We start from the raw sequence: 18,612 nt of genomic DNA on the forward strand, positions 1-18,612 counted from the left end.
CCATGACGATCTGTGACTGTAGCATACAGATCAGACTATTGCCTAGCCTCGTTAGCAAAGCTAGAACCTCTGAATAGTTGTTTTACCCTTGTCCTACTCCACTGTGCCCTAATCGAGCGGCCGCCTACTGTGCCAGCCTTGTGATCCTGTGTTCTCAGCCTACCTATCTATACGTCACAGCATATGGCATAACAACCTCAACTCCAGCAGATTGCATTTTAGCACGACTATCAACATGCGTCCCACTATTATTACAATACTAGCAACTATGTGCCAATTTAAACATGCACCCTGCCCTATTCTCCACAGAAACTCTAGGCTTCGCGCTAGACTCTCCTCCCTCTACGAACCGAAGCTACTTCGCAACGCCCATTTGAACCGCCGCACCTTCCCCAAAAACCAGACTAGGAGCTTCACGCAACCTAACCCGCAATTATCTGTTAGCACCATAACGAAAGAACCCATCCCGGTTACCTCCAACACCAACTGACTACCTAAAACAACTTCCATAACAGGAGCACTGATCAATGTATATCAGTCGTGGCCTGTTAGACAGAAACCTATGCAGTTCCCTCGGGGACCACTGCAAAAGATTTAAGACTACAGGTGTTTGGCAGTAAATCCACTTGGTAGCAGTCTGTACCACACAGATTCACTTGGTAGCTGTGGCTGAGCAGTCAGACTTCCCTCAAGAAGAGTTAGGCACTATACCGAGTATTCACAATAGGTCAAAAGAACACAGTAGAACAAGCAAACACTGACCAGAGCTTGGTCTAAAAGAGATAATTATTTATTTAAAACCACATCTAATAAAACACACTGGCACTAATATCAAGCAGTTAAAAAACACGGTCACTAAAAGATATACACTCCCTTAAAAGAATATTAGACAAGTCTTAAGTAAAGCCCCACTTATTTTCAGACAGCGGTGAGCGCTTAACGCAGATGGCACTCTAATAATTCGGTTTAAAAGGGAGAGAAATGCAGAGCATAAATTGGAACAGATCCCAACATTTTCAAAAGAACACAGCAAGAGAGGAAGGCAGAATCAAACCGTGAAGTTACGAGTTCAGAAAGCCGGATCCACTTTAAGAGGATCAGAACGAAATGTGTCCAAAGTCACACGGTTGAAAAGTGCACAAAAGTCTCGAAAAGGTTCAGAACGAAGTTGGACCAAAAGAAAGGGACCAGTTAGATGGTCAAGGCGGCCAGCCCAGTCCAGAAGGTTAAGAGATTATTATTACCTTGTAGCAATCTTTAGAAAGGGAGGCCTGGCGGACACGGTACCTTAAAGTGGTGAGAATACTCCAGCGGGGGCAATTGTTCCTGGCAGCGGGTGCAAGTCAGTTCTTCTTCCGGAGGAAGAGAGGATCTCGTCGGGGAGGAAAGCAGGAGTCTGTTGCACTGCCAGGGAAGAAACCAGGCGCAGAGTTCTCAGTTAAAAGGAGCGGTCCTTTTGTTCGCGGTCCAGTGGTAAGTGGCTATCCGGTTGCTGGGGTGCTTGGCACGGGCAATTCGACCACAAGACGTCCTGGGATGCGAGAAAAAGGTAAACTGGTTGTGCCCACCAGTCAGGGGAAGAAGACTCTCCAGCCGGGAGATCTTCTCTGTCGTTGGGAAGTGGTGTTGGTTCCGCAGGGCTCCACCGGTGGGGTCGTCATAGCAGGTCGGCTCAGCTTCTCCCTCGTCGGATTTTCACGTCCTGTGGCGACTTCTAAAGTTCAAGTCCCAAAAGCCCTGCTTTTATGCAGCACATCCCCATTCACTCAGCCTAGCTGTCAATCAAACACGCTAAGTGGTGAGCCGGCCGGCTTACCACTTGGGCCAATCACACCAGAAGGCGACTTGAGCTACCAAGGTAACTCAGTCCAGGGTGCCTAAACCCCCTTCCACACCCCCTGTGGTACCCAGACAGTGGCACCACTTTCGGAGGCTTCTATGGAGAAGCCTGGCAAAAAGTGGAACCAAGGGCTCGACTTGGGTTGGAGTCAAAGAAGAGAACACAAACGCCATTTTAGAATAGAGTTCTGGCAAAAAATACCAATCCGCGAATTAATATTAAATAAACCAGCGGTATGTTCGAGGCTATAAGAATTAAATAATTAAAGTTGGTAGCCTCGAACAATGGGAAAATCCCATAGAGATATTCGCGGTCGAATATAAAAAGTAGTATCCACTGCCACCAGCCAAAACTCGATCAGGGGGGACGGAGACGTGCCCCCTGGACTAAGACCCCGGGGCAATCGAATTGCCCCGACCAGTACGTCCACAATATGATGGTTTGTACTGGTTTCTGTTCATAATTTGGGACTAGTAAAGCCAATGGTGACTTTACATGCCCTGGGAGACAGTAGTCAGTCCCAGGGTATGGAGTCTATGGTGGGGTGTCACTATGACACCCCTGTGTCACTGCACTGGGGGTGCTGTGTAACACATAGTAAAAACACATGAGACCCTATGGAGTAAAAGAACCCATAGCCCATAAAACATATTAAAAGTCAAAGGAACCCCTCAAATCATGTCCAAGAGTGTGAGTAAGAGAGACTCACTCTTGGTAGGAGAAAAAAGCAAACTCCAGAAATCCAGCAAAGCTGCTGGGGGACTCACTAGGTTAGGAAATTCAGCCTAAACAGAGACTTCTCCCCAACATGGCCCACACCACTGAAATAGCAGACTGCCTTACATTAGATAACCTTGACCTCCTAGAAGTCACACAAACCTGGTTACATGACGCAGCAGGTCCAGCCCTCTTCCTAGCAATACCAAAGAGTACCAACTACTAAAACTAAACTGTCCTAACGCCAGAGGTGGTGGCTTAGCCATCATCGCCAAATCCAACCTGAATGTAAGGTTAACACTGCCCACCCTAAAATCCTGCGAACTCCTGGCCGCTAAATTACCGATATCTCCATGCCAAACCCCAACTATCTTATTTACAGGCCACCAGGGCCCTTAGGCCTGTTCGAAGAGGAAGTATCCAGCCTCTTAGCGAGTAACACAAAAAAAGTCATCCCAGACAATGATCCTTGGTAATCTTAACCTTGGTCTTAACGACCCAGATGACAAACAAGCGCAAGTTATTGCTACCATGCTTGAGGGACATAGCCTCACCCAGAAAGTTCTCACCCCCACCGACGACAAAGGGAGAATACTAGACTGGGTAGCCACTTCCAACTGCCCTACTACTATCACCAAAATCACACCCCAGCCCTGGACTGACCACTTCCTCATTAATTTCTACTTAACATTTAACAAGATGCCCAGAACTGAAAAAACTATGGTACCATCTGTCCCCACTAGATCCAGAAAAAACATCACACCCGACAATATCCTACCCCTGCTCCTCCCAACCATCAATGCCTTGCCAATTGATTCTAACCCAGACACCATGGTTAAAATATACAACGACACCATGGCCATAGCCATGCACACAGTTGCCCCTCTGAAGAACTGTAAAAGGAAACAATACCACCGCAATACCTGGTTCACCCCCCATCTAAAAGAACTGAGAATGGAAAAAAGGAAGCTTGAAACTGTATGGCAACACTCCCCTACAGCTGAAAATGAACTTAAACTCAAACTGTGCGCTACTAACTATATAAGAAAGCAATCATCCAATCTATAAAAGAAGTCTATAATGACAATCTCCAAAGCATGTTCCAATACAAAGGAATTATTTGCAATCTTGTGAGAACTTGAATCTCCCATACCACCACCCGATAACGTACCTAAAGACAAGCAATGGTGTACCAATATCCAAAATGCCCTCGCAAATAAAGTAAAAACACTACAATCGAAAATAGCTATAAAAAAGCCTTGCTCCCTCTCAGCGAAATTCCCAGCACGCCCACGCTCAAACCTAGCCTAACACCCTTCAAATTCTCTACAGTCTCCACTCATGAAACTGAAAAAACCATTGCCTCACTAAAACCATTCAATTGCAAAGGCGATTACTGCCCGGCCCAGATAATCCAGGATGCTGCCAGAGACCTAGCTCCCTTCATCACTAAACTCATCAATGCTTCCTTTTCATCTAGCCCCGTCCCAAGCAGCTTCAGTTCTGGGTTCTCCACCTGCTTAAAAAACAAACCCTAGACCCCTTCATCCCCACCAACTATAGGCACATCACTACTGTCCCTTTCTTCCTGAAGATAATTGACAGAGTGGCCTATCTCCAAATCCAAAAATACCTGGAGACCAACCAACTCCTTGGTACTCGACAATCAGGCTTCAGACCTCAGCACGGCACTGAGACCGCACTTATAGATCTTAAAGCCCAAATCGACAAGCTCAACGACAAAGGAAACACAGCTATGCTACTCCTTGATCCGTCGGCGGCTTTTGACCTAGTGGACCATGCAGTACTTTGCAAACACTTAGCATCAGCCGCCCACGTCTCAAGTGAAGCTATAGCCTGGGTCCAATTCCTTTCTCGAAAATAGAAGCATGCGAGTCTCCTCCACCTTAGACTCTGCAGACCCTATCCAGACAACATGTAGAGTCCCACAGGGCTCTTGTGTCTCGCCAACGATGTACAATATCTTTACTAAACCTCTATTCGACAAATTGGACAGACTGGGTGTCACCTACACAATTTATGCAGACTACACCCAGATCCTCATCTCCCTTTCGGGCAATTTCACTACAGATACAGCTTTAGTAAACAAGATTTACACCCTCATTCAGGCATGGACGGCAACCCATGGCCTCTGCCTGAATGATGAAAAAACAGAGATCCTTATTCTAGGCTCACCCAACAACCTAAAAAAACTCGATTGAAACTACAGCACCTTCAACATCGACGGCAATATAATCCTTCGCCAAAGAGGTGAAGACCCTTGGTTTCTACTTGGACTCCACTCTGTCCCTAAGGAAACAAGTGAACTCCCTGGCCTCATCCACCGCCTATACTGGTAAACTTATTAAAGCATGCAGACCCTTCCTCTCATCAGCTAGCTGCATTATTCTAGCCAATGCATGGATCCTCTCAAAACTGGATTACTGCAATGCACTTTATGCAGGCGCAAATAAATACATCAATAAACTTCAAATCTTGCAAAATAACGCGCTCAGAACGGCCCTGAACCTCCCAGCCAGAGAGCACATCTCGAATGTACGTAGAAACTACAACTGGCTAAAAATTAGCGATAGGATCACTTTCAAAATCGTCACTAACATTCAAGTGTCTGAACAATGCAGCCCACCCCACCCCCAATACCTTAGGGATAGAATAATAAAAGAAAAACCGCTGCACGACCAACCAGAACAGCCAACTCTTTCTGCCTCCAAACTCCTAGATTCTGACAAAACAAAAACAGGAGGCAATGGCTTCCCTGTGCAAGCAGCTCAGTACTGGAACGCCCTACCAGTTAAACTAAGAAGGGACCAGCCCTACAAAAGCTTCAGGCACCATACCCGCACCTGGCTTCGACGCAATGACCTTTGAAACCTGCGAACCTGTGTATTGTGATCTGATGCCACACGTACCCCTCCACACTTACATGCAAAAATGTAAGTAATGTATTTACTGCATATAATATGTTAACCTTACATGTAAAGAATGTACATAATGTAGTTACTGCATATAATATATGTTACCAATAACCTGTAATCTGCAACCTGTAACCAAGCTCTAAGTATACTTGTTATTCTGTGCGCCCAGCTACCCAAGGGTTTTCTGGCGCTCCTATAAATAAACAAACACACAAACAAACCTGTAGTCCTAATTGTATGAGGTGGTCCCAGAGGGTACTGCATGCAATTCTGCCTAACGCATTCCATTCTGCATTGGAACATTGGGTTACAGTTGGCGAGAGATGTTATGACGAAGGAAGAAGGCAGACAGATGAAATGGCAGGTTGAGGGGGAGGGGGGTTACTATGTAACTTGATGGCAATTTGATGGAAGTAATAAATGCTTACAATTACTTCAACGTGCTTCAAGTGTGCATCTCATTACTAAGCAGCACCAGCAACCCGCTTAAAACCACACTAGATGAGGTAACAATAAAAGATGTCAATCAAATCTTTCTTTCGGTTTCCAGCATAAAAGCATTTATGCAATATCTCAGAAAAAGGCCTAATATCAAGTGTGGTGGCCCGGAAACAAGGGTGCCGGTCGCACCATACCAGCACCCTTTCCGGACCACCGCACTCAAACTATGCCTTCCGGGGCCGGTGCGCCCGTGAACCCATTCCCGTGGAGTGCTATGGGAATGGGACTCCTATGGGACTCCACCTGAATGGGGACTGCTGCAATCCGCCGCCTGATCCCAGGCTGCCAGGACTGGTCATGTTACCAGTGGCACAGGGATATCAGGTGGCGGATTCAATGTTACTGCTGTCCTCTTAATGAGGCCCATAGTTAAAAATCTCAATCCACATAACATAAAAATAGCATAGTTACACAGCAGCATTTAATATCAAATGTTCACAACAACTTGCGATCGTTATGAATGTGTAACCTATAGAGGAAAAACCTTTGTAAAGCAGTACTAAATCAAATATAAATCAGGTAATACAACACATTTTTAGTACAAGGGTTCCCAAGTAGAGAACTGCACCATAGGTTTTTGTTAGGCAGAAACCTGTGCAGTTCCCTTGGGGAACACTGCAAAAGATTTAAGACTACAGGTAGAGCAGTAAACCCCTTTGGTAGCAGTCTGTACCACCCAGATTTACCTGGTAGCTGTGGCTGAGCAGTCAGACTTCTCTCAAGAAGAGTTAGGCAGTATGTAAAGTATACACAATATGTACCAAAACACAATAGCACAAGCAAACACTGACCAGAGCTTGGTTTCAAAAGTATATAGTTATTTATTTAAAATACACATAAGTTAAAAACACTCTAGCAAAAATATAGTAAAAGCACTTCAACACAGTTATACTGAAAGTAAATTCAATCCTTTCTCCTATCTAGACAACTCTAGGTTAACACCACTTAATTAAAACAGAGGTGAGTGCTTAACGTTAGATGACACTCTAGTAGTTTCCAAGAAAGGGAGAGAAAAAGCAGAAATAGGTTAGACACACCACTCTAAGGTCCAGAACACTTGCAATAGGCTTAACGAAGAATAAAGTCACAGGTGAGCAAAAGTCACTAGGCAGGGCCCACTCTTAGAGTAGCCGGAGCGAAAAATGTGCCCAAGATCACACTGTTAGTTAGAGATTCAAAGTCTTGCAAAGAGTCAAAAAGAGGTTAGAGTGGCTCAGAAAGTTTAGCCAAAGTGTCCCAGGCACTCCCAGGTTCGAAAGCCGGGGACTAAATCTACCCCGTACAGTCGGTAGCAAGGGAAGCCAGGCAGAACACGGTACCTTAAGCGGAAAGGATCCTCCAGCGGTGGCAGTTGTTCCAGGCAGTGGCAGCAGGGCTCGACGTCGGTCAGGGGAGAAGAAGTTCTCGCTGAAGAGCAGAAGAAGAGGGTCGTTGCACTGCCCGGGAAGAAACCAGCCGCGGAGTCCTCCGGTTAAAGGGTTGGTGCCGACTTTCGCGGTATGGGGGTAAAGTGTGGTATTCCGGTTGCCGGGGTGCTTGGCACAGGCAAGGCGGCCACGAGATACCTCAAAGAACGGAAAGAAGGCGAAAACTGGTTGTCCCCACCAGTCAAGGGAAGGAGCCACTCCGTTAAGAGTTCTCCTCGGTCGTCGGGAAAAAGTGGTGAGACGGTTCAGCAGGGCTCCACCGGGTGGTGTCGTCGAAGCAGGTCGGCTCAGCTCTTCCCTCGTCGGATTCTTGGTCCTGTGGCGACTTCTGAAGTCCCAGTCCCCAAAGCCCTGCTTTTATGCAGCAAACCCCCATTCACCCAGCCTAGCTGTCACTCAAACATGCTAAGTGGTGAGCCGGGCGGCTCACCACTTGGGCCAATCAGGACGGAGTGCGACTTGAGTTACCAAGGTAACTCAGTCCAGGGTGCCTAAATCCCCCTCCACCCCTCCTAAGTACCCCAGACAGAGTGGCACCACTTTGGAGGGCTTCTGTGGAGAAGCCCGCCAAAAGTGGAACAAAGGGCTCCACTTTGGGTCAGAGTTACAGAGGCGAACACCAACGCCATTTTAGAATCAAGTTTTGGCAAAAAGTCCCAACCGGAGTTATACAAATAAATATATAAACCGGCGGTATGTTTAAGGCTACCGTAAATAAATAATTAAATGTGTTAGCCTAAAACAATGGGAAATCCCATAGGGAAATATTCGCGGTCGAATATAAAAAGTAGTTTCCACTGCCACCAGCCAAAACTCGATCAGGGGGGACGGAGACGTGCCCCCTCGACTAACAGACCCTGGGGCAATCGAATTGCCCCAGCCAGTACGTCCACAATATGATGGTTTGTACTGGTTCTGTTCAGGATTCAAGACTAGCAAAGTCTTTGGTGACTTTACATGCCCTGGGAGACAGTAGTCAGTCCCAGGGTATGGAGTCTATGTTGGGGAGTCCCTAGGACACCCCTGGGTCACGGCACAGAGGGTGCTGTGTGACCCACATCACAAAAATACATGAGGCCCTATGGAGTAAAAGACCCCATAGCCCATTCAACACAAGGTTTAACCAAGAAAACACACTTCAACATGTCCAAGAGTGAGGGTAAAAGAGTCTCACTCTTGGCAGGAGAAAAAAATTAAACCCCAGAAATCCAGCAAAGCTGCTGGGGGACTCACTAGGTAGGGAAATTCAGCCTAAACAGAGAATTCTCCCTAACACTCGCCCCCCCCAGACTAAGGGACAGGAGGATTTAATCCACTCCTGGATGAACCTCATACCTCTAGTCGATGATATACATCCTAGAGAGTCCATCAGCATTTTGATGGTGACACCTTGACCTATGTTCAATGGAGAACTCAAAGGTTTTCTTTTGCAAGCTAACGGACCTACAGACCCTTTGAGGAACATCAGTCTTTTTGTTATAGGGGATCTGGTTGACCAGTCCCTCAGAAGTTGGTACAACTTCTGAACCTATGTTAGGCTTTTTCAAGGGGTCCTTATAAAGGATTCCCTTAGATCTAGAGGGGCCTCCAAGGTTCCTCACCACCTCTCTTGTGGGAGCAGGTTGGGTCTTAGGCCTCTTGGTTGGAGGGGTTGGGGTTAGGCAATGTACCTGCTTCCCCTTCCTCTTAGATCTACCCTTCCCTATTTTAGGAGTTTCCCCCCTAATATTAGGATTTGAGTTGGGGTCTTCAGTAGAAGGTCCAACAGTCTGAAGGTTTTTGGCCTTAGACTTTGCTTTTCTGGTTTTCCACCAGCACTGAGAATTACCAGTTCTCTCAGGTTCAGATAGGGGCCTAGTTGGTCTATCCACCTCTTCCTCAGAAGCAGGGGGGGTCAGAGACTCGGAAACTAGGGGAACAAGGGTGGAGCTTGGTTGGGGCTCCCATGTTCCTAGCATACTATCCTGAAATGTGCCTGGATTAGAGGTCAACTTACTAACACCAGGGCTTGTAGTGGGGTTCTCAGTAGAGGGTCCCACAGGCTTAGAAGGGTCCTTCAAGGTAGCCTGTCTAGCCAATTTGGTTAAGTTCTGCTTCTCCATACTGGGAGGCCTGGGGGTATGTGACACTACTCCTAGAGTTCTTAGGTCATTCCCCAACAGGACCTTCCCAGGTACCTCAGTCTGAACACTGACAGGGATCCTCACTGTCATGTTGTTACACTGAATGAGGGCTGGTAGAATAGGAACCATTTGGACAGGGCCTCCAGACATTTTAGTGGGACCTTTGGGTGCTTTGGCCACATCCTCAGGTTGAAAGAAGCTTTCATCCACTACTGTTCTGCTGGCCCCAGTGTCTCTCCTGGCAGGAGTATCCTGGCCATTGACAAGAACACTGTCCACATAATACACCTTAGAGTTAACAGGTAGGGAGTTATACACAACCCTATTCTGGGGACTAACCAGACCCATAGGCTCTAAGTTTACAGTTGCTTGAAGACCCAAGGGTTCTTCAGCAAAGAGTTCAAAGTGGGCACTAGCCATCTGTACTTCATCCTCAGGAGTGAAGGCTAAGGAGACTGTGCTGATCCCTGCAGGTTTACCCTTGCACTTGGGATCTCCTTTGATATGATCAGTACCCTGACAGACATAGCATTGTCCAAATGCTCTCTGGAAGGGTGGCTTGTTCTGACCTCCTTCTGGCTTGTGGCCAGAAGGTACAGTAGCCTGACTAGGTTTCCCATGGGGCTTACCCTGGTTATTTTGTGGTTTGGGGCCCTCTTTGGGATAGGAATTATTAGAATTCTCTTTGGAGTCTTTTTTAGGCTGTTTCTCCCCATCCTTCTTCTGAGTTACCCCAGAATCCTTGTGAGTGGCCCTGTTGGCAACCCACAAGTCAGCAGCCTTAGCTAGTTTCCGGGAATCTAATTCCTTGGAATCAGCCAAGTGTTGTCTGAGCTCAGGAGAGCAGGCATCATAAATAGTCTCCAACATAAACAAATTCTTCATACCTTCATAAGTGTTCACCTTGTAACCCTTAATCCATCCCTCTAAGTTTTTCAAACATTCACTCACCCAGGTAGCCCAAGGGGTACCATCATGCTTTTTGAGGCTCCTAAACCTCTTAAGATACTGGGAAGGGGTCTTCCCAAACCTAGCTATCAAAGCTAGTTTCACACATTCATAGTCCTTCCTATCCTCCTCCCCCATCTCCATTACCACATCAGTTGCAACAGGGGGAAGCCTAGAGAACAACCAGGTGAGTAAGTCATTTCCTGTGATGTTCTGGAGCCCATGATTATATTCAAACAGAGACAACCAATCCAACACATCCAACTTAGGCTCATACATACCAACCAATTCTTTAGGCATCCGGGGTCTTTTAGGACTGGAACTTCTAGAGGAGCCAGAGAGAGAAACATTCTCAACAGATAATTTCTTCATTTCTAAGTCATACTTGAGCTCCATTTCCCTTAGCCTTAGTTCTTTGTCAGTTTGAGCATTAAGTTTCTTATACTCCAATTCTAGCTTCATTTTCTCCAGTTCAAAGTACTGAGGACTAAATGTGGGACCTGGTAAAGGTCCAGTAGGCACAGCAGGTAGAGCAGGCAGAGGCCTAGGGGGGACAGTTACAACAGCCTCACCCTCCTCTTCTGACTCTTCCTCAGAAACATCAACATTTTGCTCCATGTTAACTTCAATACTGTCATCTACAGTTGCTGGAGTGGTAGGCTCCTCTGAACCATCACCCAGACTTTGGTTAGCTAACAATCTTTCAATCAGCTCCATTTTCTTGCCCTTAGTCAGGAGATCCTTATGTTTACAGAGCACTCTTAAACAATCAGCAGTTTTGGCTGCAAGGGACTCTTGACTATAGCTTTCTATAACTGACATGTTAGAGGTTTTACTTTTTCAGTGCTAAGCTTTGTGGTTAGTTGCACTAAGGTATCTAAAGCACAATAAAATGTATACTCAATACAAATCCCACCGCTGTACACCAGTGTTAGGCAGAAACCTGTGCAGTTCCCTTGGGGAACACTGCAAAAGATTTAAGACTACAGGTAGAGCAGTAAACCCCTTTGGTAGCAGTCTGTACCACCCAGATTTACCTGGTAGCTGTGGCTGAGCAGTCAGACTTCTCTCAAGAAGAGTTAGGCAGTATGTAAAGTATACACAATATGTACCAAAACACAATAGCACAAGCAAACACTGACCAGAGCTTGGTTTCAAAAGTATATAGTTATTTATTTAAAATACACATAAGTTAAAAACACTCTAGCAAAAATATAGTAAAAGCACTTCAACACAGTTATACTGAAAGTAAATTCAATCCTTTCTCCTATCTAGACAACTCTAGGTTAACACCACTTAATTAAAACAGAGGTGAGTGCTTAACGTTAGATGACACTCTAGTAGTTTCCAAGAAAGGGAGAGAAAAAGCAGAAATAGGTTAGACACACCACTCTAAGGTCCAGAACACTTGCAATAGGCTTAACGAAGAATAAAGTCACAGGTGAGCAAAAGTCACTAGGCAGGGCCCACTCTTAGAGTAGCCGGAGCGAAAAATGTGCCCAAGATCACACTGTTAGTTAGAGATTCAAAGTCTTGCAAAGAGTCAAAAAGAGGTTAGAGTGGCTCAGAAAGTTTAGCCAAAGTGTCCCAGGCACTCCCAGGTTCGAAAGCCGGGGACTAAATCTACCCCGTACAGTCGGTAGCAAGGGAAGCCAGGCAGAACACGGTACCTTAAGCGGAAAGGATCCTCCAGCGGTGGCAGTTGTTCCAGGCAGTGGCAGCAGGGCTCGACGTCGGTCAGGGGAGAAGAAGTTCTCGCTGAAGAGCAGAAGAAGAGGGTCGTTGCACTGCCCGGGAAGAAACCAGCCGCGGAGTCCTCCGGTTAAAGGGTTGGTGCCGACTTTCGCGGTATGGGGGTAAAGTGTGGTATTCCGGTTGCCGGGGTGCTTGGCACAGGCAAGGCGGCCACGAGATACCTCAAAGAACGGAAAGAAGGCGAAAACTGGTTGTCCCCACCAGTCAAGGGAAGGAGCCACTCCGTTAAGAGTTCTCCTCGGTCGTCGGGAAAAAGTGGTGAGACGGTTCAGCAGGGCTCCACCGGGTGGTGTCGTCGAAGCAGGTCGGCTCAGCTCTTCCCTCGTCGGATTCTTGGTCCTGTGGCGACTTCTGAAGTCCCAGTCCCCAAAGCCCTGCTTTTATGCAGCAAACCCCCATTCACCCAGCCTAGCTGTCACTCAAACATGCTAAGTGGTGAGCCGGGCGGCTCACCACTTGGGCCAATCAGGACGGAGTGCGACTTGAGTTACCAAGGTAACTCAGTCCAGGGTGCCTAAATCCCCCTCCACCCCTCCTAAGTACCCCAGACAGAGTGGCACCACTTTGGAGGGCTTCTGTGGAGAAGCCCGCCAAAAGTGGAACAAAGGGCTCCACTTTGGGTCAGAGTTACAGAGGCGAACACCAACGCCATTTTAGAATCAAGTTTTGGCAAAAAGTCCCAACCGGAGTTATACAAATAAATATATAAACCGGCGGTATGTTTAAGGCTACCGTAAATAAATAATTAAATGTGTTAGCCTAAAACAATGGGAAATCCCATAGGGAAATATTCGCGGTCGAATATAAAAAGTAGTTTCCACTGCCACCAGCCAAAACTCGATCAGGGGGGACGGAGACGTGCCCCCTCGACTAACAGACCCTGGGGCAATCGAATTGCCCCAGCCAGTACGTCCACAATATGATGGTTTGTACTGGTTCTGTTCAGGATTCAAGACTAGCAAAGTCTTTGGTGACTTTACATGCCCTGGGAGACAGTAGTCAGTCCCAGGGTATGGAGTCTATGTTGGGGAGTCCCTAGGACACCCCTGGGTCACGGCACAGAGGGTGCTGTGTGACCCACATCACAAAAATACATGAGGCCCTATGGAGTAAAAGACCCCATAGCCCATTCAACACAAGGTTTAACCAAGAAAACACACTTCAACATGTCCAAGAGTGAGGGTAAAAGAGTCTCACTCTTGGCAGGAGAAAAAAATTAAACCCCAGAAATCCAGCAAAGCTGCTGGGGGACTCACTAGGTAGGGAAATTCAGCCTAAACAGAGAATTCTCCCTAACAGTTTTCTTTAAGTGCACATTAGATAATGAAGGTGGAAAGATTGAACAGTCATGTGCACAAGAATCTCTTCCTCCTATGAAAAGCTCGTGTTAAAAACGATGATGCTGAGAAGTACACTGGCAGGGCTGCGTTAGATGTCATTAATTTAACTGCTTCACTTCTGGTTCGAATGCAGTACCGTCTAAAAATCGGCTTAAACCACTTACCTCTGGCAACTTCGTATAGAGGTTACACAAGTAAAAAATGCATTTCATCTCAAACATATAATTTACATGATTGACATTTGGGTCACAATACCCTCTTCCCAATGGGCAGGAAAGGCAGCAAGCGGGAGATTACCAAGACAAAATTTCATAAAGATTTCACTTGTCGCGATACAGAGAAAGCAAGATAGGGTTCCAAGCCTAGATGCGTATTAGTAGCCAAAACTATAACAGCAGTCAAGGTTAATTAGTGAGTTGGAAACAAACGCTACAAAGGACGAACACTTGACAGACGAAATCTCAACAAAGCAGTAATGAGAAGCAATCGAAGGAGGTATGCTATGAAACTGAAGAGAAATATATGCTGTAAATTGTCAAGTTATCTTTACAACTTTTCAAATTGAGAAGCTGGCTCCAAGCAATTGCCAGGAAACAAGGGTAGTGCTGGCCAGAACCCAAATTCCTGAAGTCATAATGCAATGCTGTATTTTCCTCTTGGACGTAACAAGCAGCCACCCACCCAATCTTTGTGAAGATCAAACAATAAGGTACAGAGTTTGAATAAGCAATCCATAAACTCCAACAATATCGCTTCTTTTCGGAAATCGAGTAAGATCAGAGCTCCACAAGCAAGGCAGAAGTAAAACAAGATTTGTTTAAAACCCATCAGTGTTAAGGCAAGAACCTATATGCAAGGCAAAGCAAATAATAAGACTGCTACCAAAACAGTTCTGATGATATGTAGAAAAAGGAAAAAAGAAGTCCACATAATGCTTGTTAGGACAGTTTTTCTGAAGTCCAGTTAAGGGCCTAGCAAAACCATTCTACTGAGGCAGTACAAGACTCCACTCTTAGAATAAGGCTGTACCACCTGAGTTCGGGGTAGCGTAGACAGAGCAGCCAGGCTTATCTTAGGAGGGAGAGAGGGCAGTAGATACAGTACAAGTGAAAATTGTAATACAAATGATCCAAAGAAACACTGAAACACTATGTATTATAAAAATAAAGGATTTATTTAAATACAAGTAGGCCCAGATAAATCTAGGGGTTAAGTAAATACTGAAACATTATATGAAATCACAATATAAAACACAACACTATACTTGCAAGTACACAGACCCAAGTATAGACCTTATTTGGAACACCTAACAGTAGTTCTAGGGAAGTCAAAACCTTGTTATACACATTTAGTATAGGCCAAGCCTATTCGTTGGGAGTAAAAGACCAATGGTTATTTTTAGATTACTTTTGGTAATACAAGGACAGTAGGCCCTACCAGTTGTACAGTGACTCTTGGAACAAATCACCTAAACAGTCAACTGGACAATATACTTTTGGTGAATAGTGAAACACTTATTCTAGGTGCAGTAAAAACCTATAACTACTTTTGTCATAACACACAGTTATACCAGGTGAGCAAAACCTAATGGATGTAATATATCATTACAGATGCTTTGGAAATCAGGGAACCCCAGATTGAGGTAAGCAATAACTCTTGTAACTTGTTTTGGATGGCACACAGCTAACACAAGGTAAGTAAAACCCACTTACTTTAACTTCACAATGAAGGGGAAAGTAAAACCCAATGTCACACTTTACAGAATAGATAATCCTAGGTAGGCAACAACCTAATGTAGACTTATTAAAGACAGGCTAGCAGCAAGTCAGGGGAAGCAAGACCCAGTTGGGGGACACTCATACAGTTATCCTAACAGGACTAACCTGGTGATACCAACAGTTGGAGGACACTCATACAATTACCCTTCAGGAATAATCTGGTGAAACCAACACATTACTTTTGTAAAGAGGCACAACCTAATCACAGGAGAGTAAAATACCTTCACATCTACTTTCTTTTAGACTGGCAAAACAGTGGCTAAGGAAGGAAAGATGTTAACCATACTTTTAAGAATAGTGCATCACACATTCAAGATCAGTAAGAACTTTTGTAACTGTTCACTCTTAGAATTACAGTTACCAACCAACCAACTCTTTACAAGTAAGTAAACCACTTGATTTCTTTTCTAGGCAGAAGTCCCAATCCCTTCAAAGTCTTTCCCTTTGAGCATGAGTGTTCTCAGTGGCAGAAGGGGGGTCACTAGGACTAGTGACCAACAGGCAGTGTTAGAATAAGTTCTTTAGTAGCAAAAGTCAGAGTTTCCTTAGGAAAACTGGCAACCAAGTGAGTACTTTACTTCTAGGGTTAGAAGAGGGTCCAGGGGCTTCGCAGAAGACACCCCAGCAGGATTCTAGCAGTGGGACTGGGTGTACTGGACGAGGGACCTCCCAATCACAGAAAACACCCCAGGACTACACAGAAATCCCAACAGGCTTAAGGTAAGTATATACCCAAGCCAACACAGTACCTCAGCAATGAAGAAGAGATTGCAGCAGGAGAACTTCAGGGACTGCAGCCAAATACCCGGTCACTGGATTCCTTGTCCTGGAGACTGAACACAAGACCTCAGAAGGGACTTTGCAGCAGGGATCGATGAAGAAGGCTCTAGGCAAGATTTCTCTCACGGCTGAATGCGGTTCTGCGGGATTGGCGCCTTTTCAAGGAGCACAGATGAAGACAGAAAATCGCGGTTGAATTCTCGTCGTTTAAAAGGTCCAGCACTCTTGTGAGGGGACTTTTTGGACTCGATTCGTGTCTCTGGAGATAGACCAAGATGCCCACGAAGTTTCAGCGAGATTCGGAATTCGGAAGACCGTGCACCGCACAGTGGCAGGAGGTCCCAGGGTATTGGGGTATTGCAAGAACGCAAGGTCGCAGGAACCCGTGGGATGGCTCAAAATGCAGGTCGTCTTGAGTCTAGTGGGTCTCACCAGGCTCTGGGTTCGGGTCGTCGTTTTCGGAGACCCCAGGTCGATCGGAAGGAAGGGCTGCAGCAGGCTCCGGTTACAAAGCAGGCTCTCCGGCCGCTGGAAATCATTCCCGCCGCTTTTCCTTCGTCATCCTCTTCGGTTTTCGGTTCCAGTGGTCGACATGACTTCAGCTTCCAGGTTTCCAGTATTTATTAGGAACTGCAACACAACCTCTGCATTCTCTCCCCGCATTTTACAAGAAAGGGGCGTTTGGCTGTCCAATCAGGACAGCCAACCCCCCACTGGGATTTGGCCCAGTTGAAGGAAGACCTAAGACAAAGGAGGGGGAAGTTTGGGACCCCTCCCCCACTTCCTGTGCTTACAGACTGACTGGAGCCTGGGCGGGGTGTCCCGGGGACTCCCGCCGAAGACAAAACTCAAACAAAGGATTTTCCCACCCTGGATGTCAGGGGAAGGAACAAGAAACGACAAGAAACACTAAAATGGCAGAAAAAGAAGACAGGGGCCATTTTGGTAAAAATGAGCACCCTTAGGTGCCTTTACTGCAGCTGTGATTACAGCACGCGGTAAAGGTGCACCAAATTAGTAAAAGGTATCACTGCCACCAGCCATTAAAGGTAAGCTTGTCACTGTAACAGAATTGTTACAGTTTAAATGTGAAAGGGGATACATTGCATCTCCCCAGCACTCCACATAAGGTGGGGTGTGCTGGTTTCACAGAAGTAAATGTAAAAGGGATCCAAAGATCCTTTCTACCCTTGGGAACTGTAGTTCACTCAAGGTTAGCACAAGAAAGTTAAAGGGGGAGCCCCTAGGGCAACCCAGCAACAACAGGCACTTATTGCCAATAAGTTGTTAGACATGATAACTTTAAAAAGACACTATGGAGAGTCTTAAAAATGACACCCATAAAAAGAGTTAAAGACAGGTGAGTGTGGAAAAAGGTTCCCACTCACTGAGGTATTAATGGAAAATATCTCACTAGAAAAGCAAAAAGTTCTGGAGTTGAACCAGGCAAGGAAGATTTACCAGCCCTGTGGAAATCTTACCTAACAATGCTCCAGGTAAAAGGTGAAAGCTGAAAACAGACTAATCCCCCCCCCCTCTCTCCATTACTATTTTAAATTAATCAGTAAGCATTAAATTGGTCGTAATCTTTCAAAACATCAATTACACATCAGAATCTTTTGACCTTCCATTTTCTTCCACAACTTTATTTATTCAGGCCCTTTGACTAACCAATGCCTCACACCCATCCACTAAACGAAGTTGAAAAGGCAAACGTGAATGCCAAGTTATGAAGTAACTTACCACCCAAGATAGCAAAAAGGTGCCTGACGAGGGATTCTACCGCAGGAGGATCACTGCACTGCCGAGACAAATTCCGTAAAGCCACCACAGCCTCGTCCATTAGCTGAGTGTTATTAGATTTTAACTGACCTAATGAGGAGAGAAAGACAATATGGACATTAGAGCATGTTATTCTCTTTAGACAATCAAAGTAGAACACGGGCTATATCCATAATTAAAAGATTCAAAACCACTTTAGCTTAGTAACTGGGACAAAGGGTTCTTTGCAGTACAGGGGCCAAAAATATTTGTTTGAGGTGGTTTACTAGGGATATTGTCCTTAATTTGAACATTAAGAATAATACTGACGAACAAATAGGTTCTAAAAGAACAAATTACTTACCAACTGGTGTTAAGGATTTCTGAACTCAGACCTGGAGGGGCTGAGGTTCAGAAGGCCACCTAGTTTCTTGGAACAGGGTAACCTCAGGACAAGCCAGACCAATCAGGGTAGCTATGGCAGGCGGTCAAGACTAAGTCTCAGGAGGGGTGAGGGTGACTGAAAGACCTCAATGAGCACACAAAGCAAGGACACTTACAAATTACTCCAGACAGGTGTTATATTAAAAAGATAGACACATTTATTACAAGGCCTTTGTAACAGACCATAGTAAAGAATCACAGTAACACTAGATTAAACCAATAAATTATAAATCAACACAATATATGGGATACATTACTCACC

General features: G+C 45.6%; 1 protein-coding gene across 1 annotated transcript in view; it reads right to left on the reverse strand.

Moving 5' to 3' along the window:
• The window catches only part of GCN1 (GCN1 activator of EIF2AK4), a 1,783,851-nt gene that overhangs the window by 1,353,579 nt on the left and 411,660 nt on the right, over positions 1-18,612 (reverse strand). Inside the window, exon 11 of the mRNA XM_069619734.1 lies at positions 17,889-18,017. Coding sequence (XP_069475835.1) covers positions 17,889-18,017 — 129 coding nt within the window. The remainder of the gene's footprint in view (positions 1-17,888; positions 18,018-18,612) is intronic.

This window comes from Ambystoma mexicanum, chromosome 10, assembly GCF_040938575.1.
Source record: "Ambystoma mexicanum isolate Mex_15411 chromosome 10, UKY_AmexF1_1, whole genome shotgun sequence".
NCBI lineage: Eukaryota > Metazoa > Chordata > Amphibia > Caudata > Ambystomatidae > Ambystoma > Ambystoma mexicanum.